Here is a 21,147-nt window from a genome sequence, read left to right on the forward strand (position 1 = left end):
ACTTTGTGTTAGGCAAAGTTTTCTTAGACTTTATACCCAAAGCACAAGCAACATAGGAAAAATAGATAAATAGCACTACCTGAAAATTTTAAACTTCTGTATATCACAGGAGTTCATCATGAAAGTAAAAAGACAACCTACAGAATTGGAGAAAGTATTTGGAAACCACATCCGATAAAGGTTTACTATCTAGAATATATAAAGAAGTACTACAATTCAACCACATAAAGACAAACAACCCAATTTAAAAATGGGAAAAAGATGTGAACAGATATTTCTCCAAAGAAAATACACAAATGCCCAAGAAGTACATGAAAAGATGTTCAACATGATTAGCCACTAGGGGAATACAAACATAAACCACAATGAGAATCCATTTCATAACCATGAGAAGAATTCTTTATCCAGTCAACCTGTCCTTCAAAAGATTAAAATATTCAAAGCAAAGACTAAGAGAACTAGTCAATGAGAGACCTGCCCTACAAGAAATACTAAAGGGAGTCCTACAAACTGAAAAAAAAAAAAAAGACAGGAGAGGAAAGTCTGGAGGAGTGCACAGATTGAAGAATACCAGTGACAGTAATTTAAAGGATAAAAAGAGAGAGCAGGGAAAAGACTATATAGATTCGACAAATAAAAACTAAACAATAAAATGGTAAATTCAAGGACTGTTTTCTCAGTAGTAAATTTGAATGTTAATGGACTAAACTCACCAATTAAAAGATACAGATTAGCACAATAGATCAACAAATATAAACTACCTATATGTTGTTTACAAAAGATTCACCTTAGACCCAAGGACACAATTAGGTTGAAAGTGAAATGATAGAAAAAGATGTTCCATGCAAGCTGTAACCAAAAGAAAGCAGAAGTAGGTACACTAATAGCAGACAAAATACTAGTATTATATTCTTTAAATGTAAGGAGGTCATAAGAGACAAAGAAGGACTTATACATTAATAAAAGGAACAATTCACCAAGAAGAAATAGCAATCATAAGTGTGTATGCCCCAGTTAAGGATCTCCAAATGCATGAGGCAAACATTGGCAAAAACAGGAGGGAGCAATAGACATTTCAATAAGAATAGGGGGAGACTTCAATATACCACTCTCCTCTATACATAGAACAGCCAGACAGAAGATCAAGAAGGAAACAGAGAACTTAATTCGATAAATGATTTAGTTCTACCAGACATATAGGTCATTACACCCCAAGATACCAGGATACAATTCTTCTTTAGTGCTTGTCATGGTCAGGTTCATGTGTCAACTTGGCCAGGTGGTGGTGCCCATGTGTCTGGTTGGGCAAATGCTGGCCTGTCTGTTGCTATGAGGATATTTCATGGAATTAAATCACAATCATGTCAGCTGCAGTCACAGCTGATTGCATTTGTGGTCAGCCAAGGGGAGTGTTTTCTGCAATGAGTGACATTTACTCTAATCACTGGAAGGCTTTTGGGGAGGATTCAGAAAAGACAGTTTCTCTTCCTGCTTCAGCCGATGAGCCTCTCCTGGGGAATGCATCCAGACCCTTCATCAAAGTTGTCAGCTTCACAGCCCTATGGATTTTGGACTCTACGTTCCCATGGTTATGTGAGACACTTTTAAAAATTTTATATCTACAGATATTTCCTGCTGATTCTGTTTCTCTAGAGAATCCTAGCTAATACAGCTTGGTACCAGGAGTGGGGTGCTACTGCAGTTTGCAGATACCAAACATGTTGGAATGGTTTTTTAAATGGATAAAGGGAAGATTTTGGAAGACTTGTGAGAAGCTTGATACAGAAGGCCTAGAATGCTTTGAAGAGTCTGTTGGTAGAAATGTGAATTCAAAAGATATTTCTGATAAGCCTCTGACAAAAATGAGACACATGTTATTACAGACTGGAAGAAAGGGGAGCCTCATTTTAAAATGGTGGATAATCTGGCAAAACTGACTAGTGGCTTTGGCTGGAAGGCAGATTTTAAAAGCCATGAACTTGGATGTTTAGCAGAAAAGATCTCCAAATTAAATGCAGAAAGTGCGGGTTGGTTTCTCCTTGCAGCTTATAGCAAAATGAGACAGGAAAGAGAAAACTTCCAGTGAAATGCAACAGGAAAAAAGTGAACTCTTAGGTACAAAGAAACGAGAATTTTCTAGAATATCATGGAATATTCTTCAGGATAGACCATATGCTGGGGCATAAAACAGGTTTTTATAAATTTAAAAAGGCTGAAATTATTCAAAGTACTTTCTCTGACCACAATGGAACGAAGCTGGAAATCAATAGCCACCAAAAACCCAAAACATTCACAAATATATGGAGAGTAAATAATGTACTCTTAAACAATCAGTGGGTCAAAAAATAAATTGCTAGGAATCAGTAACTATCTGGAGATGAATGAAAATGAGAATACAATATATCAGAACTTATGGAATGCAGCAAAGGCAATAGTGAGAGGGAAATTTATTGCCCTAAATGCCTAAATTAAAAAATAAGAATGAAAAAAAATTGGGGACTTAACTGCTCACCTGGAGGAACTAGATAAAGAACAGCAAACTAACCCCAAAACAGATAGAAGAAGAGAAATAGCAAAGACTAAAGCAGAATTAAATGAATTGGAGAACAAAAGAAGAATACAAAGAATAAAAAAAAACCAAAAGTTGGTTCTTTGAGACAATCAATAAATTGATGGACCCCTAGAGGCTGAAAAAGAAAAAGAGAGGACGCAAATGAACAAAATCAGAAATGATAGGGGCAGTCCTTACCAGAGACCCTGAAAAAAAAAAAAAATTCATAACAGGATATACGAACAACAATATGCCAAAAAACCACACAACTTAGTTGATATGGACAAATTCCTAGAAACGTACGAACAAGCTACACTGACTTGAGAAGAAATAGAAGATCTCAACAAACAAATCACAAGTAAAGAAATTCAGTCAGTCATCAAAAATTTCCTACAAAGGAAAGTCCAGAGTCCGATGGCTTCACAGGGGAATTTTATTAAACATTCCAAAAAGAACTAACACCAATCCTGCTCAAACACTTCTAAAAAATCGAGGAAAAAGGAACACTACCTAACTCATTGTGAAGCTAACATCACTCTAATACCAAAACCTGGTAAAGACACTATAAGAAAGGAAAACTAAAGACCAATCTCCCTAATGAACATAGGCACAAAAATCCTCAATAAATACTGGCAAATAGAATCCAATGACATATTAAAAGAAGTATCCATCACAACCAAGTGGGATTAATACTAGGAATGGAAGGATGGTTCAACACAAGAAAATCAATCAATGTAATACAACACATTAACAAATCAAAAGCGACAATCACATGATCATATCTATTGAGGCTGAGAAAAGTATTCAACAAAATTCAACATCCTTTTCTGATAAAAACACTTCAAAAAAGTAGGAATCAAAGGTAACTTCCTCAATATGATAAAGGGCATATATGAAAAATCCATAGCCAGTATTGTACTCAATGGCAAGAGACAGGAAGACTTCTGCCTAAGATCAGGAATGAGTCAAGAATGCCCTCTGTCACCACTATTATTCAATCTTGTAATAGACTTTCTAGTTAGAGCAGTCAGGCAGGAAAAAGAAATGAAAGGCATCCAAATTGGATAGGAAGAAGTATAACTTTTCTTATTTGCAGATGACATGATACTATACTTGGAAAATCCTGAGAAATCAACAACAAAGTTTCTTGAGCTAATAAACAAATTCAGCAAATTGGTGGGATATAAACTTAATGTGCAAAAACAGAAATGTTTCTATGTACACACAATGACATAAGCGAGGAGACAATTAAGGAAAAAATCCATTCAAAATAGTAACTAAAAGAATCCAGTATCTAGGAATAAACTTAACTAGAGATGTAAAGGACCAGTACAAAGAAAACTATACAGCATTACTAAAATAAATCAAAGATCTAAATAGATGGAAAGACATTCTCTGCTCATGGATAGGAAGGTTAAATGTAGTTAAGACATCAGTTCTACCCAAATTGATCTACAGATTCAATGCAGTACCAATCAAAATTCCAATAACCTACTTTAAAGACTTGGTAAAGCTAGTTATCAAATTCATGTGGAAGGGAAAGAGACCTCAAATAGCTAAAGATATTCTGAAAAAGAAGAAAAAAGTATAAGGATTAACATTTCCTGATTTTAAAGATTATAAAGCCAAAGTGGTCAAAACTGGATGGTACTCTCACAAAGAGAGCAATACTGACCAATGGAGTCAAATTGAGAGTGCAGATAGACTACCAAATCTATGGTCAACTGATCTTTGATATGACCCTCGAATCCACCAAACTGGGACAAAATAGCCTTTTCATAAATGTGCATGGGAGAACTGGATATCAATAGCCAAAAGAATGAAAAAGGACCCTTAAATTATACCCTATTCAAAAATTAACTCAACGTGGATCAAAGACCTAAATATAAGAACCAGTATCATAAAACTCCTAGAAGAAAACGTCTTCAAGACCTACTAATAGGAGATAGCTTCCTAAATTTTACACCAAAAGCACAAGCAACAAAAGAAAAAATTAGGTAAACTGAAACTCCTCAAAACCAAATGCTTTTATGCCTCAAAGGAATTTATCAAAAAGGTGAAGAGGCAGCCAACTCAATGAGAGAAAATATTTGGAAATCACACATTGAATAAAGGTTTGATACCCCGTAAACATAAAGAAAACAAACAACTCAACAATGAAAGAACAAAGAACCCAATTATAAAATGGGCTAAAGATATGAATAGACATTTTTCTGAAGGGCAAATACAGATGCCTAAAAAGTACATGAAGACAAACTCATTTTCATTAGCTATAAGGGAAATGCAGATAAAAATACAATGAAATACCACCTCACACCTATAAGAATGGCTGCTATCAAACAAACAGGAAATTAGATATGTTGGAGAGGATGTGGAGAAATTGGGACACTTATGCACTGCTGGTAGGAATGTATAATGGTACAGCCAGTATGGAAGACAATTTGGTGGTTCCTTAGAAAACTAAACATCGAATTGCCCTATGACCCAGCAATTCTAATACTCAGTATAAACCAAGAAGAGCTGAAAGCAGTGACACAAACAGACATTTGCACACAATGTGCATAGCAGTATTATTCACAATTGTCAAAAGACGGAAACAATTAAAGTGCACATCAATAGATGAGTGGATAAATAAAATGTGGTATATACATATGATGGAATATTATGCAGCAGTAAGACAAAATGACGTCCTGAAGCATATGACAAGTTAGATGAACTTTGAGGACATAATGCTGAGTGAAACAAGCAAGACACAAAAGGACAGATACTGTATGATTTCACTTTTATGACCTTGGTAAACTCAGAGGTTTATAATACAGAATATAGGGGATCTAGGGATACAGGAAGCTAGACATAGGTTAACGGCTAGCCAATGAGGTTGAATGTAAATGTAAGGGAATGGATAGAAATGAAGGCAGTTCATTAGTGGGCCTATAAGTAATATTACCATATAGAAGGCTAACATGATTGAAAGGAGTTATATAGTGCCATGTATCCCACCGATTAACACTACAAATATAAATAAGTTCTTATATGAACTACTTCAAAGGTATGAATCTTGTACAAAGAGTTATATCACGCTATGGAAGGAAAACTACAATTTCATGCTATAGGCTATGTTTAACAGGAAGACATTAACAGTACCACAGCAATACCAGGGGTAAATAATGAGGGGGGCGGCAGGTAAGGACAAGGGTTAAGGGAAGGTTTGGATTTTCTATATGGTGAGGGTGTGTTTATCGGTTATTTTTTTCTAGGGAGCAATGAAAGTTGTCTAAAATTGAGAGTGTTGATGATTATACCACTAAGTGAGGATAATGTGAGACATGGACTGTTGACTTTGGACATTATATATGATGCCCAGTGGATGAAGGTAGCTGAAGGATACACTGACTGAGAAGTAGAATGGCAAACTGTGGTATATACACACGATTGAATATTGTACTGATACAGAAAGGAGCAAAGTCATGAGGTTCGCAATGTTGTGAATGAAGCTGTGGGACATTATATGATGCAAAATAAGCATATAAAGAAATAAAAGGGCAGATATTGCATGATGCAAAATAAGCATATAAAGAAATAAAAGGGCAGATATTGTATGGTCTCATTTAGAAAATATTTGTAAGAAAATTGGGGCCTAGATTGTAAGCTCTTACAGCAGTTATATTTAGTCCAGAGCTGTAAGTGTTATTTCTAGATTTTGAGAGGCTGTGCTATATATAAATATGTGTGCATATATATAGCCTAGTATGTCCCCGTAACTTTGGGTACCTGTGTGTCACCTAAGACTCAGATTAGGAGTTCTGCAGGTCTGAAAGTCAGCATTGCCACATACAACAACTGTTAAAGAAACTGAAAAAGGGATCAGGTTTCAATTAGAGATAAGAATAATTTGTTATCACTCCAGAAAAAGAAACAAAAAGAAAAACAAAGAACTCATGCATCCCATACCCCTTACCCCTCCCTCTCATTGACCCACCGTATTTCAATCTACCCAATTTTTACTCTTTATCTCCCCGTTATTTATTTTTTATCTCTTTTTTAAAATCAAATGTCTGCACCCCGGAAAAAAGGGGCACCAGACACAAGGGTTTCACAATGGCACAGTCACACTGAAAAAGCTATATGGTTATATAGTCCTCAAGAATCAAGGCTACTTGAACACAGTTAAACAGTTTCAGGTACTTCCCTGTAGCTACTCCAATATACCATAAACTAAAAAGGGATATCTATATAATGCATAAGAATAACCTTCAGGATAACCTCATAACTCTGAAATCTCAGCCACTGAAACTGTCTCATTTCTCTCTTCCCCTTTTGGTCGAGAAGGCTTTCTCGTTCCCATGATGACAGGTTCCAGCTCATGCCTGGGAGCTGGGCCCCACATTGCCAGGAAGATATGCACTCCTGGAAGTTATATCACACGTAGTGGGGAGGGCAGTGAGTTCAGCTACAAAGTTGGTTCTTGCAGAGAGAGGCCACATATGAGTAGCAAGATACTCTCTGGGTAAGATTCTTAGGCCTAATTGTCAGTAAGCTTGGCCACTCCTTTGCAGGAATAAGCTTCAAGGGGTGAGCCCCAAGATTGAGGGCTCAGGCTATTGAATTGGTTGTCCCTACTACTTGCAAGAATATCAGGAATTCCCCAGAAGGGGAAGTTTAATATTTCCTCCTTTCTCCCAGGTCCCCCAAGGGGACTTTGCAAATCCTTTTTTATTCTCTACCAAAATTATTCTGCGATATATCAGAGTATCACACTGACCTGTACAAACCAAAAAGTTCTCATACCCTATTCAAGATTTCTTGTAATTATGGTGTTCAAGAAAACTGACCTTACAAGTTAAATTGGATAATACGTTACCCAAAATATAAATGTTTCAGTCCTTGATCTTGAAGCTTGCTCTTGTGAAGCTTATTTATTAAGCAGAGAAGCTAAGCCTACCTAAGAGTTGCTTCCAGAGGACCTCTTTTGTTGCTCAGATGTGCCCTCTCTCTCTCTCTACTCTGTAAGTAAAATCATTATCCTTTCCTCTATGTAGGGCATGACATCCAGAGGTGTAAGTCTCCCTGGAAATGTGGGATATGACTCACAGGGATAAGCCTGGCCCTGGCACCATGGAATCAACACAGTCTTCCTGACCAAAAGGCGCAAAAGAAGTGTAACAAATTAGATATCAGTGGCTGAGAGAGTTTAAATAGAGTTGAGAGGCTACTCTGGAGGCTACTGTTATGTAAGCTTCAGCTAGATATTAATATTTATCATGGTTTACCAAACCCCAAGCAAAACCATTCCTGCCAACCCTAAAGAATACCTAGGGCTTTATCTGATATATTACAAAGGTTCTATGCACTATGATTACTTTCCAGAAACCTACAAGCTCCAGAAGGGTACCTTTGGCCACATAAGTCCTGAAACCCAGAGGAGCCAGCCTCTCCAGAACATCAACTAGTTCATCCCCTATCCCGTATTAAGAACAACCCTTTCCAACACGAAAAAGTTAGAATGGGCATAGTGCAAATACCCCTAAAGATTGGGAGAAAGATCAAATGAGAAAAGGGTCTTATTACAGAGAAGATAGGACTTAACAAATGAATATGATTGCTGAATCATTATACTGATATTTCTTTTAGTCTCTAGTCTTGGAGCAGCTAGAAGGAAAAACCTAGAATAGTGGAACTGCAAAAAATAAACATAAAAAAAACAACAGTGGAACTGTACCCCCTACCAGGCTTTAGAATCTGTCCTATAAGTAATTGTTGTGGTGTGCTTTGAATTTTATTGCTTTTTTGTATATATGTTATTTTTCTCAATAAAAATGAAGAAAGAGTAAATACCTAAATGAATAAATAAACAAATAGGGGTATTTTATGTATGACTTTTCTTCAATATTTTATGTATGATTTTTCAACTTCTCTATTTTAAAAAAGGAAAAAAAAAGTAAATGAATGGAGAAAGATATACCATGCTAGCACAAATCAAATAAAGCTGGAGTAACTATATTAATTTCAGAAAAAGTAGACTTCAGAACAAGGAAAATTATAAGAATAAAGAGAGGCATTACATACGCTAAAGGGGTCAACTCTTCAAGAAAAAAAAAACAAAAGAATGATCCATAAAATAAAAAATTGGACTTCATTAATATTTAAAACTTCTGCTCTATGAAAGACCTGTTAGAAGAATGAAGACAAGCCACTGAATGAGAAAATATTTGCAAAATACCCATCTCATAAAGGACTTGTATCTAATACCCAAGAACTCTGGAACTCAACAATAAATAAACTAATGATCCATATTAAAAATGGGTCAAAGACCTGAATATACCTCACTAAAGAAAACATACAGATGGCAAATGAACATATGAAAAGACATGCCATGTCATTTGCCATTAGTAAATTGCAAATTAAAACAACAGTGAGACATCACTACACACCTATTAAGAATAGCTAAAATCCACAACACTGACGAAGCAAATGCTGGATATGGAATCAGAGTAACTCTCATTCATTGCTGGTGGGAATGCAAAATGGTACTGCCACCGTGGAAGACAACTGGCAGTTTCTTACAAAGCTTAACATAGACTTACCTACCATACAGTCCCACAATCACACACTCCCAGGTATTATCCAAATGAGTTGAAAACCATGTCCACACAAAACCTGCACACAAAAGTTTGCAGCAACTTTGTTCATAATTGCCCCAAAACTGGAAGGGACTCAGATATCCTTCAATCGATGAGGTGATGAGCAAACTGTGATCCATTCATACAATGGAAAATTATTCAGTAACAAAAAATGAACTATCAAGCCACAAAAAGACATGAAAGACTCTTAAATGCATAATGTTAAGTGAAAGAAGCCAATCTGAAAAGACTACCTAAAGCATCATTCCAACTATGGAAAAGTCAAAACAGAAAAAATATCAGTGTTTGCCAGGGACAAGGCTGGAAGGAATGACGAGGTGGGGCGTGGGGCATTTTTACGGCAGTCACATGCTTCTTTATGACACTGTAATGGTAAATACATGATATTACGCATATTTGTCAAAACCCATAGAACTCTACAACACAGAGAGGGAACCCTAATGTAACTTATGGACTTTATAAGTAATAATAATGATCAATACTGGTTCATCAGTTGTAATAAATGTACCACAGTAATATAAGATGTTAATAATATAGGAAATTGGGAGAGGGGAGGGAGTGGGGGTGGGGGAAGGGTGGAAGGGGATACAGAGGAACTCTACTTTCTGCTCAATTTTTCTTTAAACTTAAACTGCTCTAAAAATAGTCTATTATTTTTTTTTAAAAAAGAAATGTGTACAACCTCAGTCACTGGGTTACTGGGTTGGAAGAAACACTACTGATATTTCAGCTCAGCTTTTCCACTCTTGTAATCACTATATTGATCCCTAGAGATTCATTTTGCGCATTTAATTCCTGCTCTTTTCCTTACCCTTTTTTAAGGGCCCTGAAGGCATGGACCCCACCAAATTTTTACTTTTTTCCATCCCCTGTTACACCACCCAGCAGTTCAAAGGCTCATCCATGCATCCCTCCTTAATTGACTGGATTAACCCCTTCATGGCTCCTGGCTACTTTCAGGATAAAGGTCAAACTCTTACACTCAGTACCATTCAGGGCCAGCCCCTAACTCTTCCTCAGCCAAAACCTGACACATGTCTCCTCACTTCAGATATAAATGACTGCTCAGTTTCCTGAATAGACATGTCTCACCAACTCAGGCCTCCAAGCTTTCACATAGGCTGTTCCCTCTGCCCTTCCCTGCTTCATGCATCTAGCTAACACCTGCTCCTCAGCCAAAAATAAGTTTCATTATTCCTCCTCCAAAAAGCCTTCCAGACTACCACAACTCATTACTAGTCCTTCCTCTAGCTCTAGCACAGATCACTTCACAAATCTCTCACTGAATGGTGAGCCCTCAAGGGCAGGGCCCAGCCTTAGATCTAACACATGGATACATAAGAACTAATGGATGTAAGAACAGAATTCTAGGTCCCAAAATGTAAATCACCCATGTATTTTTATATAGAAGCCTTTAAAATAAAAATAAAGTAAAAGAAAATGTCCATATGAAATACAACCCCAGTAAATATTGATCATGATCACCACAAATCTGCTAGAATTTAATTTAGAGAACTGTGAAACTTAATCTAAACTTTGGCTGCTAATTTGTGATAGTGGGATAAAAGTCTAAACAGTTTATATGCTCCTATAATCTACTCCATTTTTTACCTAAGTGAATTATTCTAAGCAGTTATAACATACTGTACCTGAGCCAATATATCTTGAAACTGTTCTCTTGTCAGAGGCAGAAGGAAGGTGCTGATAGCTCTTCTCAGTTCACTTTTTGACACCGTCTGGTTCTGACCCATATCGAGCAGCTGAAAGGCTTTTTTCAACTCATCCCCTTTATCAGTAATTTTTTGAAATAAAATCCTTTTAACATCTAAGAAGGACAGTATTGGATTTGCAACAGCTGTGGCTATAAAAGAGATACAGCTATTTATTAAATGTCTTTAAAGCTAAGATACTAAAAACTGTTCCACTGTTTAATAGAATCAAATAAACTTCTAAAACAATTATTTCCTCTACTATATCATAGTTTCCATGGCTAAGCATTAGAGGAATTGAAATGGAAAGCCTACGGTCATTTTTCACCTTCTGGAATTTAGTCAATATAGAATAACAGTAATAACATTAGTAGGAAAAAGATAGGCATACGTTTGTCATCACCACAGCTGATAAAAATATTGAATTTTTATATGGATGTAAAAATGGATATCCATTTTATATGGATTTATATGGATATAAATGGACACTGGAAGAAAATTTAACTAAGAATTAATGTCATATTAAACAAATCTTTGAGGGAAAAAAACATGCAATTCTTAAAGCCATATTACTTTCCTTCCAAAGACAAGGAAGAGATGAGAATAACCTAGACACTAAAAGGTAATACAAGAATGCTCAGAGTGCTTTAAAGAATTCCTCTGAAGGCTTGCACTTCCTGGTTGTAATATTTTAGGCTCCCAAACCCGCCAAGAGAGAAGACTCACTCCTGGCCTCCCTCTAAGATGCAAACAAGGTTTAATCAAACCTTTGATTAAACAAGGTAGGAACTTCTGTAGGTAAATGCAATAACTACAAAGCAACTTGTGGTACAAATCAGTGGCAAAATTGTAAGGACATGATTATTCAATTTAATATTTTACAACCTACTGGGGAAAGCGAAGGCTAAGAATAATTATAGTTTGGTAAATCCTTAATACTTATTTTTGAGATTATGAAAGTTTGGCAACCATAACTTATTCAGTAGGTCTATCTTGTAAACTCTAGATGGATGTAAGATAAAAAGGGCTCATTTGTCATATTCACAAGCAGTGGTCAGGGGAGGATGACCCTAGTCATTTTCCTGCAAATGGGACTTTCTCATTGAGCTAATGAACTCTTCTATATGAGGATAGTGATGGCTTTAATCGTGGGGTGACATGGGCCAGAGGACAGAATCCCAGTGTGCAAACTTGAACCAACCAGAGGCCATCAGGGATTTCCTCACAGCTGTAGGATGCTGTGAGTCATCTTCTGTTGCAGGTGGTAAGACAGAATTGAGGGGCCCACAGTTATAGTGCTGTGGACTCTGACCCATGCCCTGACCTCGAGACTAACCCTCCAAGAGGCTGTAATGCAACCACTGATTCTTTCTTCCCCTGAAATCACAGAGTCTTGGCTGGGTGCTGAGGCTGCCTCTCGCTCATGATGCCCATATCCTGCTGGGGAGGTGATTACATCACTGGGATACAGTGATATGGTACTGGAAACTTCTCTACAGAGAACACTGGAGACCCAGAAAAGAGGATGCTTGAATTAGGGTGACAAGATATTAGGAAAGGCTTCACAGAAGTAACAGGTAACACTACAACTGCAGCTTGGTGTTTCTGAGAGCCAGGAGAAGAACTGGAAGTTGGGGGTGTTGTGGAGGACATGAATTGACATGTCCCACCAGCTCAGGTCTTCAAGCTTTCACATAGGCTGTTTCCTCTGCCCTTTCCTGCTTCATGCATCTAGGGAAGAGGGAGGGAGGAGGGGACAACAAAGAAGGTATCAGCCAAGAGATGAGCCTGGAAAGGTCCACAGGGCCAAATCATGGACGGTCCTGTCATTGGGCTTTGTGCTACAGTTATGCAACACCCCAGTGGGATTTTAATCATGAGAATGACATAACCCAATTTCCATTCTTAAACTTCACTGTGATATCATGTGGAGAGTTCTCCTAGTTTGTTAGCTGTCAGAAACAACAGCGTTTAAAAAGGGGAATTTAATAAGTTGCAAATCAACAGTTTTTAGGCCACCAAAATATCCCAATTAAAGCGAGTCTATAGAAATGTTCAATCTAAGGCATCCAGAGAAAGATACCTTGATTCAAGAAGGCTGATGAATTTCAGGGTTTCTCTCTCAAGTGAGAAGGCACATGGCACACATGATCAGGGTTTCTCTCTCTCAGCTGGAAGGGCCCATGGCGAACACAGCGTCAACTGCTAGCTCCCTCTCCAGCTCCCAGGGAGGCGTTTTCCCTCTTCATCTCCAAAATTCACTGGCTGGTGGACACTCTGCATTGTGGTTCTGTGGCATTCTCTGCTCTTTCTGAATCTCTCCTTTTTGAATTCCAGTAAAGTAATCAAGACCCACCTAGAACAGGCAGAGATATGTCTCCACCTAATCCAGCTTAACAACAACTCTTGATTCACATCTCCAGGAAGATGATCTAATTAAAGTTTCAAACACACAGTACTGAATAGGGATTAGAAGAAACAAAATGGGATTAGGATTAAAACATGACTTTTCTAGGGTACATACATCCTTTCAAACCAGCACAAGAGTGAACAGAAAGGGGAGGAGGTTGATGGTGTGGAGACAAGTGGATAAGTACAGCATGCTTAGGCAAGTGTTAACAGAGATCTGTATTAATGAGATGGTCATGGAGTGAAAACCTGGGGTGAATAAAAGAGATGTTAAGAAGGTAGAATCTACAGAATTTTATGATTTGATGTGCTGGGTGACATAGAGGGAAGAGGATAATGCTTTCATTTGGGCAGATGGTAACACCCTTCATTGAGAAGGTTAACAAAGAAAAATGTGACAGACTGTATTTTCCATGGTGGCTACAGCAATATCTCCCATTCTTTGTGCTTTACTTACAATGTTCTGTTAACACCCCTCCCATCAAAAAGTGGGGTCTCTGTTCCTTGCTCTTGAACCTGAGTGAGACCTGACTATGGGAGAATGGATAGTATGTGATTTCCAAGTCTACGTCATAAAAGGCAGTACAGCTCCTGCCTGCTCCTCTGACGCTGCTCACTCTTGGAACCCAGTCACCAGGCTATGAGGAAGCCAAGAAGCCCCACAGAGCGGTCATATGCAGGTGTTTGGCCAAGAGCCCCAATGGAGGTTCAAGCCAACAACCAGCATCAACTGCGGCCATACGAGTGGGCCATTTGAGTCAGTAAGCCTTTGGTTGATCCTAGCCTTCAGAAGTCAAGTCACTAGCCAGGCTTTGCACCTCCCCAGCTGAACTGCATGGAGCAGACACAGTCTGTCCCCGAAACCTACCCAAATTGCATATTTGCAAGTAAAATATATGATAGTTTCTATTTCAAGCTACTGTGTTTGGGGTAGTTGGAACACAGAAATACATCCCTGGAACAGAAGACAAAAAGGTTGTGGAAAATCCAAAGAGTTCCACTGGGGATCCCTAAGTGGGGAATATTCATTGAAAAGTTTAATACATAAATCTGGAGATCAGATGAAAGGTGGGATGGAGATGTGAGGGTGGGAACCAACAGTGAGCTGGTTCTTGGGTAATGCATGCCAAGTGGAAAGAGAAGAAGGGAGCTCTGTACAACAGTGACCTTTAAGGAAGCAGAATTTATTCATGCACTTAAAAATTATTTTCTGAGCACCTATGATATTTCAACCATTGTTCTAGGTATTAGGGTATTGGTAAATAAGGCAGCTAAAGTCCCTGCTCTTGGAAAGCTTATAATATGGATGTGAGACGATAGACAGGAAATGAATAAGTTAATTTATAAAGTCATGAAAGATACTGGCTAGTGCTGTGAAAACAATAAGACAGAAAAATGTGATGGAGAGTGGTTGGGGAAGCCATTTTAGATGGGGTGGGGAAGGAATTCCTCTCTGAGTAGTTACATGGGCTGAAACCTAATGATAAACAGGAGCCAGTCATTCAAGAAGTTGAAGTCAGAATGTCCTACACAGGGAAAATAGCAACAGTTAAAATGCCCCTAAGCACATAACAAGCTTGATATGTCCAGGAAAGAGAAAAGGCTAGTGTGGACCCAGTATAGTACTATAGAGTAAGATGGAAAGCAGTGTGAACTGAGATCAGGGTAGATGAGTGCAACTTACATAGGCATAAAGGACCAGGATCTTCTTCCAAGTACAATGGGAAGACTCAGGAGACTTTAAACAGAGAAGTGACATTGTCTTATATGTTTTTTTTTTTTTAAATTATTATTCATTTTGGTTAATGCCTGCAGAATGAATTATAGACAGGCAAGAAATGAGGAAAAAAGGCCAGAGAGGAGGCTATTCTAAGAGTCCAAGAAGAGGTAATTGTAACTTGAACCAGGCAACAAGACCTGGATATGGAAAAGAAGGAGATGAATTAGAAATATAACATGGAAAGAGAGCCAACAAGCTCTTATTGGTGGATTGGCTGTGGAGGGTGAAGAAAACAAGAAACCAAGGATAATTCTCAGGTTTTGAGCTTGAGGAACTAGATAAATGATGGTTTATTCACTGAGATGGAGAACACTGAAGAGTCAAGAGATCTGACTGGTCAGTTAATAATTGGGATGCCCATTAGATGACATCAAGTCACACAGTCAAGGAGGCAATTGTATACATGCTTTGGAGATTAGTGGAGGAGTCAGAATAGAGATATAGTTTTGGTATATAGATGATATTTTGAGATGACTCACCTAAGGAGAGGGCAAAAGAGGAAGAAGAGGATTGGGTACAGAATCTTAAGGAAGGAAAAAGAGGCTTAAGCCTTCCCAAGGCTTCCAAGGATGCTCAAAACCACAGGAGTTGGGAAGATGGTAGAGCCGGCGAGTGAGTCACCCTCGCTCCCTTGGACAATATAGGGGATAGGGAGAGAATAACTCGGACTACTGTCCGGGGGTGGGGGGCAAGTGATTGAGGAGGGTCTTCAGGATATTTTGGGGATGGGGGTGTCATGACGGGGAGAGCAGTGTAGGGCACATTGGCAGGAACCCCCACCTGGGGTGGGCGGTGGTGCACGGGGAAGTGGGAATTCGAGGGAGCTGACCACCCTCCACTCTAGCCTGTCCCAGCTGTTGACTGAGGAAACCTTCCTGAGCAGATCCACAACTCACAATACCCACAGGGACCCCAGAGGCAGGCTGCCTGCCTGCCATGAAGAGCCGTGCCCCCGGGTGCTGGAAGTAGTAGCCCAGCTGGGCACCACTAATAGCAATTCCATCAGGTGCAGTGCTGAGGCTTGGCTGCTAAACCCCACTCCTGGGGCTGATTGGCTCCCCTGTCCGCACGCCACAGATGGAGCAGCCACCCTGCTGAGCTGCCATCACTCCAGCTGGTCCGTGCAGGAACAGGCCTGAGGGGAGGAGGTGCTTCGGTGGTGTCTTCTGCTGGAGGAACATTGTAAATGCAGGTGGGCAGACTCCCTAAACTCCTCGGTTTTTCTTTTTCTTTCTCCCCTTTTTTCCTCAATATATCTATTCTATATATATTCTCCATTAGTGGTATTATTGTTATTTTTAATTTATACATTTACATTTTAATTGATCTTTATTTTTATTATTCTATTTATTGTATTTATTTACTTTTCCTGTAATTTTTATTTTTTCCCCCTTCTATGGGCACCATTCTGAGTTCATCCTCAATAGATCTTGGACCATCTCCTTCTGACTTTGGGGCCTACTACTGATGAGGTGTCTTTCGTTGTTATTGGTATTTTTTTTCATATTTTTATCTTATTATTATTTTCTATTTTAAAAATTTGGGGGGTTGCATGGGTCAGGAATCAAGCCTTCTTCTTTTTCAGAAGAGCAAATACAGATGGCTAAAAAGCACAAGAAGACATGCTCATTTTCATTAGCCATGAGGGAAATGCAAATCAAGATGACAATGAGATATTACCTCATACCTATAAGAATGGCTGCTACTAAACAAACAGAAAACTACAAATGTTGGAGTGAATGTGGAGAAATTAGAACACTTATGCACTGCTGGTGAGAATGTAAAATGGTGCAGCTGCTGTGGAAGACAGTTTGGCCATTCCTCAGAAAACTAAATATTGAGCTGCCCTATGACCCAACAATACCAATACTTGGTACAGACCCACAAAAGCCAAAAACAGTGACACGAACAGACATTTGCACATCAATATTTTTAGCAGCACTATTCACAATTTCCAAAATATGGAAAAAATCCAAATGCCCATCAACAGAAAAGTGGATAAACAAAATGTGGTATATACATATGATGGAATATTATGCAGCAGTAAGACAAAATGATGTCCCAAAGCATATGACAATATGATGAAACTTGAGGACATAATGCTGGGTGAAATAAGTCAGATACAAAAGGATAGACACTACATGATTCTGCTATTATGACTCTGGTAAAGACCAACGAAAATTGTCTGAAATTCAGAGTGCTGCTGAATGTACAACCAAGTGAAGATACAGTAAGACATGGTTTGTTTATCTTGGATAGTATGCATAATGCCCAATAAATAGGTGGAGGTAGCTGGAGTATATAATGATGGAGAAGCAGAATGGCGAACTGTGATACATTTATATCATGTAATATGGTGTGGCTACAAAAAGGAAGGATGTCAAGAGACAAGCAATAAACTGAATAACCCTTGGGGACAATGTGTTGTGCAAAATAACCCAGAAACAAAAAAGCAAATATGCTAATGTCTCTTTCAGAAAATATAAGAAGACTGGAGGCTAAATTGTAAGTCTTTATTGCAGCTACACTTAGTCTGAAGTTGTCAATGTATTTCTGGATACTGAGATACTCAGCTATATGTGTATCAGCTGGCAATTTCCCTAGAACTTTGAGTAACTCTGTGACACTGTGACCCAGAGATGGAGTGCTGCAGCCCCGAAGGTTAGCATAGCTATATATATAGTAACAGTTAAAACAACCAAAGGGGACATCAGACTTCAATTAGAGTAAAAAACCAAGTCAATCTGGCTGAGACTAATGTAAATCAGAATATAGGTTAAAAGATGATAGTATATGTACTCTAGACTTTCACCTAGTGTATGGGCCCAAAAGCAGAAAGGTTTATTATGTTTAGAATCTAAATTTTCTGTAAAAAATAATCTAAATGAACTTGTCTGTATAGCTCATTTGAATAACCCAGACTCCTGGGGTCAAGAGTGGGAAAAAAACCTTGTAGTTTTGTATAGCTTGGCATAATGCCAGGACACATCTCAGACTGTGGTGGGCTGATAATTGGGAGGTGTTGTTGGAGTCCCTTGAGGGCCCAAAGGAAAAAAACATATATGAAGTATTGAACTTTTCCATCTGGGAAGCCCCAGGTACCCTCTCAACTTTAGGGGACTTTTGGAAAATTGGCCAGCCCCTTGATTTTGAGGCTTGCCTTTATGAAACTTGTTTCTATGGAGTAGAAGCTAAAACTGCAGATGGCAAGGCCTGGGAGTTCTTTTCAGGTAGCTTTTTTATTGCCCAGATGTGGTATCTCTCTCTCTAGGCCCAACTCTGCAAGGAGAGTCACTGCCCTCCTCTCCTGAATGAGACATGACATTCAGGGAGGAAGGTCTCCCAGGCGGGGTGGGGTATGGTTTCCAGGGATGAGCCTGCTCATGGCACCATAGGATCAACAATGCCTTCCGGACCAAGGGGAGGAAAACGGGCATGGAAAGATGCCCAATAAAATAAGGCATCAGTGGCCAAGAGAGATCAAGTAGAGTCAAGAGGCTACTCTGGAGGCAACTCTTATGCAAGCTTCAATTAGATCATGGTTTGCTAACCCCCAAGCAGCATCACTCCTGTTGACTCCTGAGAACACCTATGGATTGAACTGCGACTCAGGTTTCATGCACTAAATTTGCTTTTCTGGCACCTATAATTCCCAGAGGGTTCCTAGGCCAGATAAATCCTGAAACCCAGAAGGACCAGCCTCTTCAAGATCATCAATTAATTACATCCACCTATCCTTTAGTGTCGTCACCACTTCTCAATATGAAAGTCAGAATAGATGTTGTCCAAGGATCCTTATAGATTGAGAGAGGCATCAGGGGATAAGGAGGAGGTATAACAAAGAGAATAGGATTTAACAAACAAGTACGACTGCTGAATCAATCTATCAATATTTCATCTAGCCTTCAATGTTTAGGAGTAGCTAGAAGGAAAAAATCTGAGATGATGGAATGGTAACCCATGACAAAATTTGGGATCTTTTCCATAACTACTTGTTGAAGTGTGCTTTGAAAATTATTGCTTGATTCTTTCTTTGCTTTGCTTATATTCTACAATGAAAAATGTAAAAAAACAAAAAACGCAGGAGTCATTCCATACATTCCTCTCCATCTCTCACTGTCACTTAGATTCTCAGAAGCAGCTGATTCACCCAGGGATGCTACATGATTCAACATCACCTAGTGAACGCTATCTCCCCTCTGCCTAAAGCATCCTCCAGCTCCCAATGCCATGGTTCTTGTTAATTTATGTCTACATCTTGAAAGATTTTTTTCAGACTTTTCATGGCTATTTTTAGCTGTCTTCCAGGAAGCCCCATCTTTGCAATCAATAATTCTAATTTAAAAGTATCAGAAAATATTGATTTGAAACTGTTTGAAATTACTTGAAGGAAAACTTTATTTCACAGATCTAATACAACCCATGAAATTTAAAGTGAAATCAGTAACTAGATTTGCATGATGTGTTTGTGGGAGTAAAAACTGACATAATTTTTCTGTAATTTGACAAAATTTCTTTCATCCACTTAGGATATACAGAGTCATAACAGACTATCACTCGTACTGTAATAAAGAGAACAAGTCAGTAAGATAAAAAAAAATAGTATTTTTGAAACTCATCAAAGAACTGATAACGCAAATAATTTAAATTGTAGGAAAGGACAAGCCCCTCCTCAGACAGAGAAGACTGTGACCCCTTTCATCACTTGCAGGTGGGTGAAGGAATTATAGATAGGGTTAAGGAGAAAGCTGAAATTGTAGCCACATGTAGACTCCTCAGGAGCTACAGTCACAAAGCAAATCTTCCCCCATCCTCTTGGGCCTTCACTAAGTGTACACAGGTAGTACACCAAAGGCTGGGGGCATGGCAGGAGAGTGACATGAGATGCCCCAAGGCTTTGGGGATCTTATGCAAGTGCAAGGTAGCTCCTCACCAAAGATTGGGTACAGGGCAGAAGAGTCAAGAGATCCCTCTGCAGCATACGGGCTTTCACTTAGTAAACTTCAGTTGTCCACTGCAGATTGGAAGCAGGGCAGCAGAATAGAGAGAGAGATCGCCTCAAGTGCAGAAAATTAGTTGCCCCAAAAACCAACGCTCCAATGGCAGGTGGGCTGTCTATCAAATAGAGATTTCCCACAGTATGCCAAGCTGGCAGTTGAGCTACAAAACATAAACAGAACTCTGGAGTCTCATCACTGCTCAGAAATCAATTCCTGTTGAGGGAAAACACCTGAAACAAGAAGTAACCTAAAGTAACAAAGCCAAGACACAACTCAACTTACAGACTAAATTGAGTCAACCCACCTAATTGACAGCCTTAAAGAAGGGGCATTTCCTTTTCAGGTGGTAAATATCATTTGCTTCATTCTCTATTGTTTTTTAAACAACTGTCTGGCATTTAAGTTTTTTAAATTGCAAAGATAAATAAAGAAGAAAAGTGACCTGTAATCAAGAGTAAAAATAGTCATCAGAAGAAGACCCACAGTGGGAGCAGATGCAGAAATGACTATGTATTTAAACTATGAATAATAACATGCTTAACATATGGATAATTTCAGCAGTGAAATGGAACCTTTTTAAAAGCACATGAAAAGCTAGATGCTAAAAATACAATATCAGAAGTGAAGAACTCATTTGATTTGCTTAATAACAGGCTGCTCATGGTAGAAGAAAGACTAATACACGTGAAGATGGGTCAATACAAATTATTAATCCTGAAACACAAAGAGAAAAGCATTTAAAAAGGAAATAGGGTATCTAATATCTGTGGCACAAAATCAAATGATCTAATTGGACCATCTCTAATTGGAATCCCAGAGGAGAGGAGAGAGAGAATGAGGCAGAATACATAGAAAAATGATGACATGAAATGACAATGTTGTTGAAAGATATCAACCAAAGATCCAAGAAGCTGAGAGACATTATGTCAAATGGAAGCCAGAATCAAAAGGAAGGAATAAAGAATACTAATATGGAAAATATGTGGATAAATATGAAAGAGCTTTTTGAAAGAGCTTTTTCTATTATCTTTATTTTTAGGCATACATATTTTTTAAT

The 21,147-nt window shown here is 38.5% G+C and overlaps 1 protein-coding gene across 10 annotated transcripts in view; it reads right to left on the reverse strand.

The window, feature by feature from the left end:
* EFCAB6 (EF-hand calcium binding domain 6) overlaps positions 1-21,147 on the reverse strand; it is a 357,426-nt gene that overhangs the window by 305,614 nt on the left and 30,665 nt on the right. For 5 of the 10 annotated variants that reach the window (XM_077169111.1, XM_077169107.1, XM_077169109.1 and 2 more), the window contains one exon: positions 10,842-11,053. The exons of 3 other annotated variants lie outside the window; for them this stretch is intronic. In XM_077169111.1, coding sequence (XP_077025226.1) covers positions 10,842-11,053 — 212 coding nt within the window. Of the gene's footprint in view, positions 1-1,220; positions 1,317-10,841; positions 11,054-21,147 lie in introns of those variants that run through there. 2 more of the 10 variants (XM_077169115.1, XM_077169113.1) reach the window with 1 other exon arrangement.

Source organism: Tamandua tetradactyla, chromosome 7, assembly GCF_023851605.1.
Source record: "Tamandua tetradactyla isolate mTamTet1 chromosome 7, mTamTet1.pri, whole genome shotgun sequence".
Taxonomy (NCBI): domain Eukaryota; kingdom Metazoa; phylum Chordata; class Mammalia; order Pilosa; family Myrmecophagidae; genus Tamandua; species Tamandua tetradactyla.